A 16,110-nucleotide genomic window follows, 5' to 3' on the forward strand; every position below is an offset into this window, starting at 1 on the left:
GCAATGAAATAAAAAATTAAAATCTGCTCGGCCCGACCACACATCTGCAACGTCGAAAAGTATCTGAGTCTGTCTTGACCTCGTCCAAATCTGTATTTCCAATAACCCTCCTCTCTAACTACCTTTCCCTGGCCAGCACTATCCACGGATAGTCCATTACTTATGTACAAGATTCTTAACACAAATAAATACATCTAAAATTATTAATAAATACACACAGCTTCCTCACATCTCATATTTTGTATTGATTATTTAACACGTAAATTCACCAATAAATCACTTCAAATTCCTTCCATGTTGAAAGTGAAGTAAATAGGATTCTGTATTTAACGAGATTCTCGCTGCAGTCGGTACTGTATTCAGCAGGGAACTGATTGTGCTTCCTCTAGAAGCCCCCAGACAGGCCCCACGCAGGTGGTGAGGATAATTAGTGAATAGCAAATAAATGTCACCGCAAGTGACGTGAAGTGGGACTTTTTTTTTTCCCCCCTGGTGATTACCACTTCTTTTTTCATCCGTCGACAGCTCATTGGATGTGCACTCCAGCTCTATTTGCTGAAACCAGATAAAAGGTGCTGGCTAACGCGTCCCATGGGTCTCCCCCGGCCTCTGAGTAAACGCGGGCGTGGCGGTCGAGCGGGCGTGGTCAAACGGCGGTCGGCGCAGCTGTGCCGGGTCTGCCCAATCTGTCCCATCGCCGCCGATCGACCCGACCCCAGCTGGGAGGGTTTTCCTACGCGTTGTCCGTCTCGCAAGTGAGGGGGTGGCGTGCACGGACCCTGATGCTGACTCATGCTGTTACCGCTTGATGTTCCCCTTTTTGGCCAGGGAGCCTTTTTGTTTCTTCTTTTAATAAAAATCGGGCCATGTCGGCACCTCAACTGCCCGAAAGTCTCCATCTGCCTCCCTGAACCTGAACCTGAACCTGTACCTGTACCTGTACCTGAGCCTGTGGGTCTCCCACAACACGTTCAGTCATTGGAGACTCAGAATTGCTTGTGGATGTTCATTATTCATTCATCTACTTGAATTTAATCAGTAAAGGAGCAACATCCAAGTCACATACAGAGGAAATATAAAAGAAAAATAAAACAAAATAATTCAAAAGAAGAAACTAGAACTATTCATGAAACAATACCAATCAGACTTAATATATATATAATAAATATATCATAAAAATTTACACCACAGAGTGATAATGACCTCAAACATGTCCATCACTAGAGATCTGAATTCACTCGACAAAATCAGTGCCATCAGATTTGAATCTGTAATTTATTCGGCGTGGAGGGGGCACACCAATTAAAAGTCTTCCACCCAGTGAGGCGTCCTGCGAGATCATACGGTTGGTGTGAATGGTGTGGGCGGGCGGTAGGAGCGCCGTTCCATCCAGCGTGTCTCCCCGCCATGTGCCTGCAACAGGGTGCGATCGGCTCCATGCGACGGAGGGATGGCGGATGCGTGGGCGCGGACTCCTAAACATGGGGCCCATGTTGTGTTTTTTGACTGCGTGCCCAGTCACACCGAAAATTGACACCGGGAGATTAATTTCTGTGTCTTTGCAAGGCGGACAAAGGGGCGCCAAAGTAGTGCACTGTTATACTGTAGCTGGTTCGAGAGCTAGGTAGTTGGCCAACAATAGTCACGTTCAAGTCAGGTTTATTTCCCTGGATCTTACAGTAATCACAGTGCAGTCTCAAAGAGGACATATCAAGGACGTGCCCCACCCTTCACCTCCACCCGGGACAAGGAGCCACAAAGGCAGTGATTCCACCATCAATCGACTGTAAAACAAAATCACTCTCGCCTCACGACTTACTGCAAACCACGCAACGTCTATTTTGTGTAACAGTCCAACGGTAATCTCTGAAGGAGCCGAGTTGTGTAAAATGTGACGTCCTCCATTTTCCACTTCCACGCCTCCAAAAGGCGCTTTATTATTGGTTGATCAACGCAAAGAATTCGCCACTTTATATAACTGGACGCGGCCTTGGCACATTTGAAGTCGACTGAAGCCGGTCCAGGTCTCGCCGTCCACGGACGCCTCCGGGGGCCGCGCTCTAAATGGGGAGAGTTTAGGAGACGTCTGCCCCGATAAACACACCTGTGTTGACGGAGGCGGCGGCGCTCACGGCTTCTCGTCATCGTGATCAACCTCCTCTGCGCACACGCTCTCTTCAATCTTTAAAACCTTGCGCTGGTCTATTTCCTTTATCATTGCAATTGGCAGCACTCCTTGGGGACCAGGTGCTCGCGCTCGCGCGCCCCCCCCCCCCACCACACCCTCCTCTCCCCTTTCATTCTTCTGATTTCATCAGTCAGTAATAGAGAAGTCGGGTACTGGGTTGTCTGGCCCCTGGCGACAGTCGCACTCATGATGAAAAATGGCGAAATCTGGCAAAATAGGTTCTCGCAGAAACAATAGGGCCACGGGGCCTGACAGCCAGAGATAGGCAGGCAAGCGGCTTGACACCGCGAAAAAGCCATCAACACTTCCATGAAAGGGCAGCAATTTGTAATCTGGAAGGGAGCCAGGACTTTAGCCAGTGGACCGGCTCTCCATTGTAGCATGCGTCTCGCAAATAAACGGTCGCACGCGCGGACATTGCGAATAATGACACGATTGTCCACAGCGAAGCACTCTTATAGACACACCGGGTCAAGGATGAGCTGCCCAGTGGAACTGCTGAGGGAGGCCCTGACAACATCCACACATGGACGGAGGGCGTTTGCTCAACGCCACTGGTTGAATTGGGTAGGTAACAGTTGTTTACCACCAGTTAAGAGTCTTCAGAAGCAGACAAACCATCAAAAAGCAAATTCGCAATATTCAGAATTGAGCGAGATCGATAAAAAAAAAAAAAAAAAAAAAATACAAAAGTATTCAAACGTTATCAAACTTAGCCAGTCAGGAGCACAGGCTCACACGACACTGTTTTGTTCCACACTAAGCTGCAAGCACAGCAGCCTCAGCATATTAATTGGAAAGCCTTTCTCTGAAGTGGTGTAAACGGTGCCTATCCATACTAAATACCAGGATCTGCTTCTAATCCTAAATCCATCTTCACTGCAGAGCGGAGGGGGGCCTTTCAGGGGGAAGGCTCCTTTTTCCAAACCACGTATCAACGTCACTACACTGTATGAGGAAGTTCCATTTCATCCTTTTGAATACGCTATTAAAGACAAATTGTAATGAAATTGAAGAATTTTCCGGAGAGGTCGGAGGTAGGACCTCATGAACTCAAATTCAAGACGGATGACTTTTGAGGTCTAATATTTTTAAAACTGAATTTAAGACATTTTAAAGACTAAAGAATATGTAAGGCAGAGATTCATATATATATATATATATATATATATATATATATATATATATATATATATATATATATATATATATATATATATATATGGGTGGCGATGGATCACTTTTAGGCACTTTTTTAACAATTGCATCACGCTTAAAATCCACCACTACTTTTCTTCATTTTTCTTTTCTTTTTAGTACAACATTTTAATATTTTGACATTTGAATTATAATAACAGTAAAACAAATTATACTCTATATACACACACACACATATATACACACATATATATATATATACATACATACATACATTTATACAAACACACACACACACAAACATATATACACACATATACACACACTATATACACACTTCAATAGTCACTTTTCTATAGATGACGATAGATGACTATCATGACGATTTTATACTACTACTGTAATATACTGCATATATATATGAAATATATTTTATCTAGATATTACTGCCATACATTATTATTATTATTATTATTTTAAGAAGAAAGGCTATAAAACTTAAACAAGTATAATTTTGTTTTTCTAATGCATCCGAGGTCTATTGCCGTGTATTCGGCTTCAATCTCATAAAAAAAAAGGGAATCAACCATTTGTGAAAGTAAAAAGATGTATAATCACATGTAAATAGTTAGGTGTCCGTCGTAAGTTCGCTCCAAACGCGTGAACTTTTTCGGCATCCACCACCTCCCCCGACGACAAGCCCCCCCTGACGGCGTCCATCACCCTGACAACCCCATCCCCCCGGAGCGTCCACTCACCTCTCACGCACAGCAGGGACATGGCGGCGCGTCAAGCCCACGCAGGGACCCGCTGCTTGTTTTTTTGGGGGGTTGTTTGTTTTTTGTTTTTTGTTTTTTGTTTTGTTTTGTTCGTTGTTTTGGTCGTTGTTGTTTTTCAAGGTTTTCCAGCCGCCTGTCGCACGGCGATCGGCCGGTGGAGGAGTTCCGTCATCCCCACCACTTTCCGAAAGAGAGACGTCCCCGTCCGCCCGCCGGCCTCCCCCCCCCCCGCCTAACGACACGCACCGGGAAACGCGCGCCGACGGGAGCCGGGGAAGGTGGACGAGCCGCCCCGGGAGGGGACGGGCGACGGCGGCGCGGGCCAATCGCAGGCTGGGATCCGGGGAGCGGGCGGGGCTTAGAGGTAATCCGCCGGGCGGACGGCGCGGCGCGGTCGACCGGTTCGCAGGTGAGCGGGCGCGGGGGGATGCGCGGCGTTTCTTGGGGGGGGGGGGGGGGGTGCTTGGACTCAGTTGGACCCTGGCTTTGAAATGGAAATGAAAATGACAGAAGAATAAAGTTGAATCGCGTCGCTGCGGTAAACTCTGGGAAATAAATACAATAAAAAAACGAATACGTGGACAAGGGGAACATGGGAAAGCTATGTATCAGATCCAAAGAAATCAATTAAAATCAAATGAAATGTGTTTATAGAACACTGGAGGTACTCAGGCTTCGCCCCGAAGTACTTTGAGGAGGGCAGAAATAAAATAAAAACATACAAAATAGTGACTAAAAGGCAGGAATAAAATATATGAACTGGTAAATAGAAAACAGAGGACATGCTTGGGTATATAGAAGAGATTATAATTTAATAATAATACTTTTAAGATGCTTTTAAGGTAAGGTTCATGGTTTTTGTCTCTTAAACCTGAATTTAAATCAAGTCACAGCAGATGGAATTCACCTTATTTTAGTTTCTTCTGTTTTGTTTTGTTTTTTGGGGGGGGGTTTGGAGGGGGGGGTTATACTTATCAATATTGCCTTGTATATGCAATCATGCACATATTATGTAGTTACATTATAGAATTGCGGTCATTTCTCAACTGATCATATGCGACATCATTTTAGTGCTGAGACACAGTCCGTTTCAGCTCGCCTATCTCAAATTTGATATTGGGCAAGCGGCGCCATCTATTGGCAAATACACGTACACACACACACACACACACACACATACATACATACACACACACACACACACGCACAAACTCGAAGAAGAAACGGGATGGGCATCTGAGTGCGACAGAGAGGGATCTTAATGTATTAATAAACTAGAACAGGAACACATAATACAATAGCCAGTGACAAGGAAGTTATTATTCTCCATATTGCAAAGCAGTTTTTATTATTATTATTATTATTATTATTATTATTATTATTATTTAAACATTTTCTATTGCACATTTTATACACAACATGCATTTACATAAATCGACGGCGAATAACGAATATGAATGAATACCAATAATAGATCGGTTATCATACGGTTTGGATGTATATCATTTTACCACCAGCCGGGGGCACCAAAGAAGCATTTTGTTGTGGATATTATAATTCATGTTGGGTTATGTAATATTTTCAATGCGAGTTCAAAGTGAGATTTGTCACAGTGTTTCGAGGGAATATTTTGGCATAAAGGCCAGCAGTGATTTTTCCTGTGAAAACAACCTTCCCGTGTCATGAAACCAAAATGAACTTGAAGGCTTCAAATGATTTCATGTTAATTACAGGGTTCATTTGTCCCGGTGGCAACAACATTCTGCGGCAAAATTCTTCAGCCAGTGGCAACTTTGCCAAGATTATTAGTTTTAACTTTGGAAAGTATTTGAATAAAGCAGGATTTAAACCCGAAACAGGTCAGTTTGATAAGATTCAAGATTCAAGAGGTGTATTTGTCACATGCCTAAGCCAGCTGAAGAAAAAAATAAAAATAAAAATCAAACAAAAGAACAAAACCTGAGAAGTGATTTGAGTGGGCTCAGTCAAGTGGCCAAATTATTATAAACATCAGTACTAGTAGTGGTGGTTATTATTATATTAGGATCATTATTAGCAGGAGTATTAATAGTGATGTTGTTGTTATGTTTGTCATGGTGTTGTTGTGGTTGTGATTGTTATTATTATTATTATTATTATTATTATTATTATTATTATTATTTCTTTGGTGCATGGTGTCAAATAACAATTTGGTCCTCCGTCAAATGTTGTCTGTAGATCCCTCGTGGATCTAAAAAGAAATAAAATCAAAACAAACGTGGCCTTAAATCAGACAAACCCGCGTGTGTAACGCCCCGACCCCTGCGACGCACCGGCAGCGTGGATGGGCGCTGGGGGGCCGGATGACGCGGCGCTCCGTGACGTCACGCCCCGGCCCGGCCCAGCCCCGGCGCCCCCCCCCCCTTCTCCTCTCCTCTCCCCGCCGCGGAGTCAGACCGAGCACCGAGCACCGCTCCGCCGCCTGGACTACGGCGCCCGTCGCCCTCAAACACAACGGCCCTCCGCGGTCGATCGATCCGGCACACGACCAGCCAGCCGCCCGAAGGTACGCTGTCGTTTTCATCCCAAGTGTTTGTCCGTTGTCGTCATCCCCGTCGGAGCCGGAGCCGGAGCCGTGTCGCTGCGGCAGCCGCGGGACCAGCATCGGCGTCGGGGGCTGAAAAATGACGGATCCCGGTCCCCGGCGGCGCCTACGCAGCGTGTGTTTTTTGTTTGTTTGTTTGTTTTAGTTCAACCGACAACGCGCACTGGCGCTTCCCACCACGCGGCGCAGTCGGTCTGCGGGTTTTATGTCCATGACCCGCCGCTGTTGACATCATAAGGTTATTTATTTTATTTGTTTTCTTCCATCGCAGCGACACAAAGGATGGGCATTGTTTTGGTTCCACACCCGCTCCCCTCCGCCCGTCTCCCCGCAGTCGCCACCCCCACCCCCGTCCCCGTCCCCGTCCCCACCCCCGTCCCCGTCCCCGTCCCGCCGCTGTTTATTCGTGGCGGCGATTCGCGTTTGTCTGCGTGTCGGCGTCGGTGTTTCTGTTGCCACGCCGGGGGCCCTGCGCCGTCAGCGCCGTCAGCGCCGCCGTATCGATCCCGCGGCGCGCACACCGCACAAGGCCGGCCAGGGGTTCCCGAACCCAACCGGGGTCCATGGAAGGGGTCCCCCTATGGGTCCCCGGAGGAATTACATGGGATCCGCAACAACATTATTATTATTATTGTTATTGTTATTATTGTTATCATTATCATTACAAATATTTTCTTCATGTTTTTTTTATTGAAATGTTCTATTCTCGAGCTGCAGCAATAGGCCTTCATCATGTTGTTTAAAAAAAAAAAACATTCTACCAGTATGGGAAGGTTTGCAGGGGGTCTGCAGGAGAAATAATTTTGTTCAGCAATTTTTATTTTTTGTAATTGTGTATTTAAAGTGTGTGTGTGTGTGTGTGTGGTTTTTTTTAATAATAATACACAACATTAAAATACATAAATAGTGAATGAATAAAAAATAAACACTCTTCTCACAGAATATATAGAATCACTAATGCATGCGGCGTCTTTGGAGGAATGTTGGGAGGTTTGCATTTCATAACATGTGTATTAGAGGCAGATGAAGTGTGTACACTTTTTTTGGAGGGGGCGGGGGGTCCTCAGCCAGAGCTTAATCTTCCAATTTACCGTGTACGTTTGGAAACCCCTGATACAGGCTCTATACATTATACCGTTTTCACACCAAAATCCTAGCCGATTGACACCTTTCCCATTGCCGGGAGAAATGCCCGTTTTTTTCTGGCGCGTCACGTTCAAAGTCATGAACACGTCGGAGAAGGGGCGTGGCTTGGTTCCAGTGTGATTGGGAACGAAACAGTGCCAGAGAGAGCAACTTAAACAGAGAACGACATAAAACTGTAAAACTTGGGAAAAAAGTATGCCGAGCCGCTGGAAAAACAAGAATCGGATCGACCCAACACTACAGTAGATGCAGCGTGGATATCCCTGCTGCCAGTCCTTCGGCGGGACGGAGCGGCTTGGAGCGGTGCTGGAGTGACTCGGAGCCCGGCGGGGAGCGTCGGGGTTCTCCGCTGTGCTCCCCACGGTGCGATCCCCACACCCACAACATTTCACGGCCCCCGCATGCGGGGAAAAAAGTCACTAACCTCTGATTTAGATTTTGAATTCTAAATGGGTGGGATGATATGATGGAATGATACACGGATATTCCTGTCTATTTACGCACCAGCGTACGGAACTTCAACGCACGTCGTGTCGCGCGGGTAAAGGGGCCAAAATGAGCGGGGTCAACCCAGTGTCCTGTTCACGTCAGAGCCGATCGGAGGTGGAGCCGATTAAAACCGTGTCTATTGCCGGGTCATTTGACCCAGGACTGGGACCCGGATTTCTCCTTTCGCCCTGGTGACAAATGCCGGATGTTAGCGGGTGCTAGCAGGTTTTTGGTGCAGTGGGAAAGGGGTGTAATGCACCGCTCTACATTGACACTGATATTTAGGTTAACCTCAGTTGTGGTGTAGGTCTCTGTCCCCGCTGACTTGACCCGACTCTCAGGATGTTAAAGAGACTAAAGTGGCGCCGGGGGCCCACAGGTTATTCAACCGTTACGTAAACTACACTTTCTTCTACACTTTCACTATCTTTTTTTCTACCCCGTTTGGGGGTCAGATTTATTTACACATTGAACCAGGAGCAATGCACGTGTTCCAGAACGTCCAGCGTCTAGATGCCCCCCGTCCTGTCTGTGCAGGGCCCTCCACGACCCCGGGGGCCGTTTCCTCTCTGGGAATTGAATCCCGAAAAACCCGCTCTGTGTCCGATCAAGTTCCCAAGGTTTAAAGTTTCACAGCGGCTCACCGGTTGATAAGTATCTCCAAAGGGATTTCACAGTAAGAGTTTGACCTCCCAGTAGGGCAGGGCGAGCAAGGAAGAGGTTATTATCACAAGAAAATGTAGAACTTGACACTATATTGATATACAGACAGTATAAGTTATGTTAGAGAATCCAATGATAGTTCTGTGGTAATTAAGAGCTATTGGACTTTCATTGTAAAGATATCTTGCTCTAGTTTTTTTAATTGAACTCTATTTCGACGTTTAGAAATGATAATTTCTTTTTTTCTACTACAAATTGTGTATCAAGATATGGCAATGGCCGCTACACACAGAGAAATCCTGGTACTTAACCACTTAACTCTTCATATTCCGTTAATGGTTCTTTGCCATAGGCCTATAAAAGTTTTTCCAATTCTTATCTGAGTTATTGGATGGTGGGTGATGGAAACTGAGCGCACCCTGCCATGATTCTCGCTGATATATATTGTGCAATATCATATTAATATATCGACTATCAAAATATATTTGTAAACGACGTCCCTTTAATGAACCTTACTCCTTTTTTTTTCTGGAAGCCAAAATGTTTTTCTTTTCCCCCTGTGGCCTCATTACTTTAACAAGAGACAGAACAAAAACAATGTGGAATTACAGCCAGCCAGCAAGGTGTCTTTATAAAAGAAGAGTTATCGACATTTGAGTGCATGGATGCTGAACTAGGGTTGAGCTGCTTCCCAGAGAGAACTCGTTTTTACTTTATAAAAAGTCATGATTTGCTCCGTTTCCGTTTGCACAACCCGAGAGAGTTGCGAGAACCAGCTGGTTGCGAGGTGAAGTCGCACCATCCCATTATTATATAACTGATTTGGCCGACGCCTCGCAACAGAAATCGGTACTCTCTGTCGTCTGCGGTCCTTCCCAGATCCTGTAATTATCTGCATACAGCTCCATCATAGCTGTCCAGATGATTTAGTCACAGTGTGGTCATGATCTCCGTCAGTTATATAAGTATAATCAAAGCTCTGCAGCTGGAGAAGATTGTCATTTTGTGACCCTCCCTTCGTATCTCAACCCACAGGTTGAACGCCGCCACTGTAGGAAAACAAACTCAAAATTGATATTGATATTAAATTGATATTAGTTATTGCTGTAATCATGGGTGTTTTCTCTGCATTGCCGTCCTTTAAGAGGGCGGAGGAACTTGCTGGGTTCCTTCTTGAAAAGACGTGTGCGCTTCGGTGACTAAATCAAACTCAGAAATGAAACGTCCCGTCCTCTGGCGTAAAGGTTAATCGGCCTCAACCCAAGTCAATCTGCGTACTTATTTCAGTTCAGATTGAAACCTTAATTGGATCTTTAAGTCCCCTAAATCCACTCTGCCGTGAGACCCGGCGAGTTTGCCGGAATACCTGGGTTCACCCGCCGCGGTCTCCCTTTTTAAATGTAAAAATGTCACCTCGACGGCACAAAATGACAGCGAAACGGGGTGATGAGATATTAACTCTCAATTATCAAAGGTCATCAAGGTGCTTCACGCTTTCATCCAGCTGAAACACAACAACTTTGTTTTATAACGTAGAACAAAGGTAGACATTGCATCACATCGCTCTCTACGTGATGCGTTTTTACTTGTAAATCCGCTTTGATTCGATGCGATCGTATGGATCTCCCCTTCAGGGTTTTGGGAAACATTAGTGAAGTGTGAGTGCAGCTGTTCTATCAGTCGGAATGCGTCTTCTCTTACGTAACCAGAGGGCCCTGAGGGACGCCGCGTTCCAACTTTGCTCCTTGTACGCACACACGCCTTTGCAAGCGTGTGTGCAGCCGTGTGTGTGTGTGTGTGTGTGTGTGTGTGTGTGTGTGTGTGTGTGTGTGTGTGTGTGTGTGTGTGTGTGTGTGTGTGTGTGTGTGTGTGTGTGTGTGTGTGTGTGTGTGTGTGTGTGTGTGTGTGGGCGCGCACGGTTTTTGTGGCATTTGTGACCGAAAATGGGGTTTTAAAATCTGTTATCCAAATGTCATTAAGCACCCCGACTCATCTGTGCTTGTGTGTTTCAGAGGGGGGTTTGTTGTGTGTAATTTGAGCCTTATTACTGTCACAGTCGCGATCACAATTTGACTTTTTTGAAATTCCAGAAGCGAGCAGGGGTTATTATGATGAGCGTGAATGGGGAGTAGCAGAACCGTTCCCAAAAAGTCATTCATAGGGCCCACAGAGGACGTGAGGTTATGTGCATGTGTTCTGAATTGCCTTAAATACATATATTTGTCGTTGGGCTTATTTCCATTGTTTGGGCTTAGGGTTCAAATGTCTGTGTTTACTGTGAGACTACTTTTCCTGTGGTGAAGCCTCCAGCCCGAAGCGGTCGCCGTTTTTATTTTATTTTTTGTTTTTAAAGGGACATACTCGTTCTTTCTCCTGCAGTCTTTCCTCCACAGTGCACAATTGCAAAGCATCATATTTTTGTGTTTTGTGTTTTGGTTTTCCTATTCCCAGTTGTAACCGATGCTGTTGAGACTCGGGTGTCCTCTAGGGTTGTGTACTGTTTAAGAAATGATGACATCAGTACCAATACCAGTACCCTTAAGGTAATACCAATAGAGTACTTCATTCAATACTTTTTTTTCTCCTGCTATACCCATCATGTGAATGGAAGCATTTAGTTAAGTAAAATGCCACCACTCCTCCCCATCCAAATGATTTTGACACGAATACATGATACACAAATACGAATCCTGTACAAAATTGTACATTTAAGTATTTGGGCAATTTTATTTAAAACAAATTGCCAGTACAGCAGGAATGCTAATAATTTCACATATAGACACCTAACTGTTGTTTTAAGACAGACTTGTAAAATTGTGAATCTATCCCTTAACAGACAATCAATTAAATAGATGTAGCGTGACGTGTGAACCAATCACACTGCTGACTGACTGACTGCTGACTGCTGACTGACTGACTGACTGCTGACTGGCCGCCGACGCGCCAACTGCAAATTTGCACGGTCGTATGTTGGAGCAGTCGGTTGCAAGTCGATACACATTTCCGTGACCATCGCTACTGGTATCTCGGATTAGTCGTAAGTAGATGCAGTCGTAAGTCGAGGTACCACTGTAGTGGTATTTTTCTAGATCTGAGTCCAACAAGGATTGAATGCAGGTATCGTTTGACTGGAGACGTCTGGACACACCTTGGTATTGGGTTATTTCAGTCGATACCTGAAAGGTGTTGAGTACCAGTACCCGGCCCTCACGTCCCCTCGTATCCGAATTGAGTGAATTGGGAAATGGAGCTTTTGTTGCTGGTGAACCGAAGGTGCTACTCAGAAGTAGGGCTGGTTGTCTGGGTTTGGCATGGATGGTTTTCTTTTTATCCATCCCACTCACTCACTTTTGGAATAGATTTTCTTGTGCAATAGTTAACCCTTCGTAGTTTATAGTTGCTGATTTTCCTTAATCCTCCAACATCAAATCATCGAGTGTTCGAGATCAAGTCTTTGGTTTGGAATTTACTGCACAACTGATGTTCCAGAAGCATCACAACGGTCATTATTGATAAGAGGAATCCTTGATGTGGCTGATCAAGTCCTGTGAATTGGACAATTTGGTAATTTGGAGACAGTTTTCTGCCATTCCTGTGTGCCTCCCACAGTATACCCCAACATGCTGTTATCACCTCGTTCTCTGGAAAATCGACCAGTCGTGTGTTTACAAAAAGTGAGTAGTGAACATAAGTTTATGTGAACTGTAGGGCAAAAACATTGTCCCTAACAGCACATTATTGGACAAATATTAACAATCTAAAAACAACGCTGCTCTTTTTGTTCAAAATGTATTTTCAATAATATCGAATGGTACTTAACCACCATCAATCATCAAGTGTCAAAATATTCATTAGGTGTAAAACACTTTGTCAATCCTGAGCAATTACTATTAAACTAGTCCAGTCCACTAGTCTCAACCTTTTTTTACATTTTTTACAAGTACCATCTCTTTGATCCACATTAAGCCACGGACCCCATTTTACAGGATCCGAGAATTTGAGAGATCTGAGAATTTATTTTATTGTTGTTTTTTATTGTCTATACTCTTATTTTGGGAGAGAACAGTGAAACTAGGATCAAAACAGTCATTATTCTGCACGCTCAAACGCTGCTCCCTTCTTGTAAATTAAATAACAATGACGTTAAACTATGAATGCCTTTGCTGGGGGGGAGCCACTAGAGCCTCTTGAAGGGACCCTAGGGGGGACCCCGCTTTGAGAACCACTGGACGAGTCGACTATTTTGGCACATCCATACATTTTTAAAATCCCGGCCACTACAGCCCCGCAGGGAAACGCGAACGGCTTCCACAGTTCATCCTGACTGATCCGTGAAGGGAAAACAGCACCGCAGCTTGTTCAAGGTCGGACATTTATCTGTCTGACGGAGCGACAGGGCGGAGAAAATAGAGGGCGACGAAAGGATAGGCCTGTGCTATCGGCCAGTGGAAGACGGGAGATGAATAGGGATGGTTTGATTAAGGCAAAGGCAAAGGAGAGTAGGGGGTGAAGGAAAATAGCTGGTTTGGGCCCCGCACTGGAGAAGAAAAAGGATGTGTGGAGTAGGAGTAAATAGAAGAGGTGTAGTGAAGAGGGAAGGGCAGAGTCCTGCCAGAGAGGGAGGGAGGGAGGGGGAGAGAGAGTAAGAGAGAATGTTCTGATCAATTGATTTGTTTACTTGTTTTTTTGATTGGGCCGCCCCCTGAGAGAAAGAATCATCAGTCGGAACACGACTCGTAGACTCGTTGCGATTATTTTCTGCGCACAGCGCATGGAGAGGGGGCTTGATGGAGGAAAATGGAAACAGCATTGAGAAGAGCACATGCATAATGCAAATACACTGAGTGGCTGTTTCTTATAAATCACCAGCTCTAAAAGAAGTATAAAATATGGGATTTTTTTTAAACAACAGTGTTACGAATTACGACTTTGCAAAAGAAAAGTTGGAGTGAAACTGTATTTGGAAAAAGTAGAAGATGAGTAGATGAGTTTCACCTTATGCATCTATTATTTATTTGCCTCAGGTGGTTCGGTCGCAGTGGCCACGGTAGAAGCTCAAAACACAACAACATTACCACCACATATTCCACACGGCCAGCTCTCACCTGATGGGACCAGACGTGGTGTTGAGAGCTCATTCAAAAGGTCAACCGTCACCGCGCGTACAGTACAACCTGGCAGTTTATTTCAGGGTCACGATGAAACCTACGTTTTATCACCTCGCATGAAAATAAGTGGCAACAGCGACGCCGCCCTCCCGCCAAGGCATCGATGCGAGGGTTAACAGCGCTGATAACTACCAAGCGGCCGACGGTTATGTAAGCGACTGTAAGCTCCTTAGGCTCAGACAGACAGACAGACGAGAGAGAGGGGGAGAGAGAACGAGGGAGAGAGAGAGAGGCGGAGTCCTCTTAGCGCTGGAGGAAGAAAGGAGTCAGGGTTCAAATGATCTAAGTTTAGCTCCATGGACTTTCCCTACGTGTAGGGTTTGTTCCATGTGCATGTGTGTTGCCTAGATATTAAATCCAACATATACGTAGATAGAACACAGACACAAACTGTCACTCTACACAGGAATATTTGGATGTTAATACACAATCCGACCCGTTACTGGTATTAGTGTCCGTTCATCCCTATTAGAATCTGTGGTGGTTAGATGTGGATGTAGGTGTGCATTCACCGGCGGACACACACACACACACACACACACACACACACACACTACCAGCATCTGCCTCGAACACGCCCCCGAACACCCTCCTTCTCCCTTTCTCTCCTTTACTGCCATGGCTACACAGGAAGAGGCCGGGCGCCGCAATTGCTGATTTCCGGCAACTTAATTAATCATGTTTTGTGAAATACATGTTGTCGTCTGATGTTTCTATGTTTATGTTTATGTTTATGTTTTGTGAGGAGGAAAAAAAACAAAAAAAAAAAAACGAGTCTTGCTGTGGTTCATCATATTGAGTGACACTTCATTTCACGTAAAAATGACCAAAACAAAATACCATGAACGAGTGGTATGGAATCAGCCCTATAGCTCCGTCATCAGAGTTATCTGGGAGGGTTTGTTGTCGACGGGATGACGCCTCCGTCCCGCCCAGATCCATATTCCTGGAAGTAATACGAACAGAAGGAACGCGGATGTCCATTGTTTCAGCGACTACCTCGCTGTGTGTGTGTGTGTGTGTGTGTGTGTGTGTGTGTGCGTGCGTGTGTGTGTGCGTTTCCACACACACAACCCAAAGATCTTTGTCTCCATTCGTCAAAGGACAATTCAACTATTGACGAAGTTAACTGCAAGACTTTGAGGGGAAAAACTACAAAACAGAACTTAATCCAATGTGAGCTGTAGGGGCAAAAAGGAGCTTCTCTATGAACCGACCAAACATTAAAAACAAAATAACATCTTAGAATGCGACGGACATTTCTTTATGCAACATTTCCTGGTCATTATCGTCGCAGTGAATTCTTCCATGTCGCCTTTTCCCACGAGATCCTGTGAGGCCGACGGGCTGGATCTGCAGTTCTGGCAGTGACACAGTGCCTCGGTGGCCCCTCTCTCTCTCTCTCTCTCTCTCTCTCTTTATTTCTCGCTCCCTCTCTTTCTCTCTCCCTCGCTCTCTCTCTTTTTTTCTCGCTCTCTCTCTCTTTCGCTCTCTCTGCAGAAAGGGAATTTTGAGATTCCTTCAGGCACATTCTTTCCCCCCATATTTTGAGCGTTGTATAACAACGTGGCTCCGTCTCCATTTGACCTGTTTCACACTGTGCACAGGTTTGTTTTTCTCGTTCTAACCAGTTTTTTTATGACCTTGAGTCTCTCTCTCTCTCTCTCTCTCTCTCTCTCTCTCTCTCTCTCTCTCTCTCTCTCTGACCGTCTCTCTACCTCTTTCACTGGTGTTTGAAAGGGGAGACCTTTTCTGCAGACATTCACATGCTGCAGCTCAATGCACCATGTGCAAAGCTTGTGATGGAAAACCAAAAACTGTTCACGAGAGAAGAGATGGGGAAACGCTTGAAGCAGTCCAACAAGCACGAGTTTGAAAGTTCAACTTAGAAAGCCAGCCACCAAATAACACTTGTGTCTTAGCTGAATTGGTCAT

General features: G+C 45.1%; 2 protein-coding genes across 4 annotated transcripts in view; one reads left to right on the forward strand and one right to left on the reverse strand.

The window, feature by feature from the left end:
* Positions 1-4,126, reverse strand: part of LOC307232682 (protein unc-13 homolog B-like) — a gene marked incomplete at both ends in the record, with an annotated part of 79,824 nt that extends 75,698 nt beyond the window's left edge. The window contains one exon of the mRNA XM_080003782.1: positions 4,105-4,126. Within this exon, the coding sequence (XP_079859908.1) occupies positions 4,105-4,126 (22 nt within the window). The remainder of the gene's footprint in view (positions 1-4,104) is intronic.
* Positions 4,127-6,551: 2,425 nt separating this feature from the next.
* The window catches only part of rusc2 (RUN and SH3 domain containing 2), a 35,503-nt gene continuing 25,944 nt past the window's right edge, over positions 6,552-16,110 (forward strand). For all 3 annotated transcript variants that reach the window (XM_080003321.1, XM_080003322.1, XM_080003323.1), the window contains exon 1: positions 6,552-6,670. The gene's annotated coding sequence lies outside the window, so the exon portion shown is untranslated. The remainder of the gene's footprint in view (positions 6,671-16,110) is intronic.

The sequence above is a fragment of the Zeus faber genome (assembly GCF_960531495.2).
Source record: "Zeus faber genome assembly, chromosome: 7".
Taxonomy (NCBI): Eukaryota; Metazoa; Chordata; class Actinopteri; order Zeiformes; family Zeidae; genus Zeus; species Zeus faber.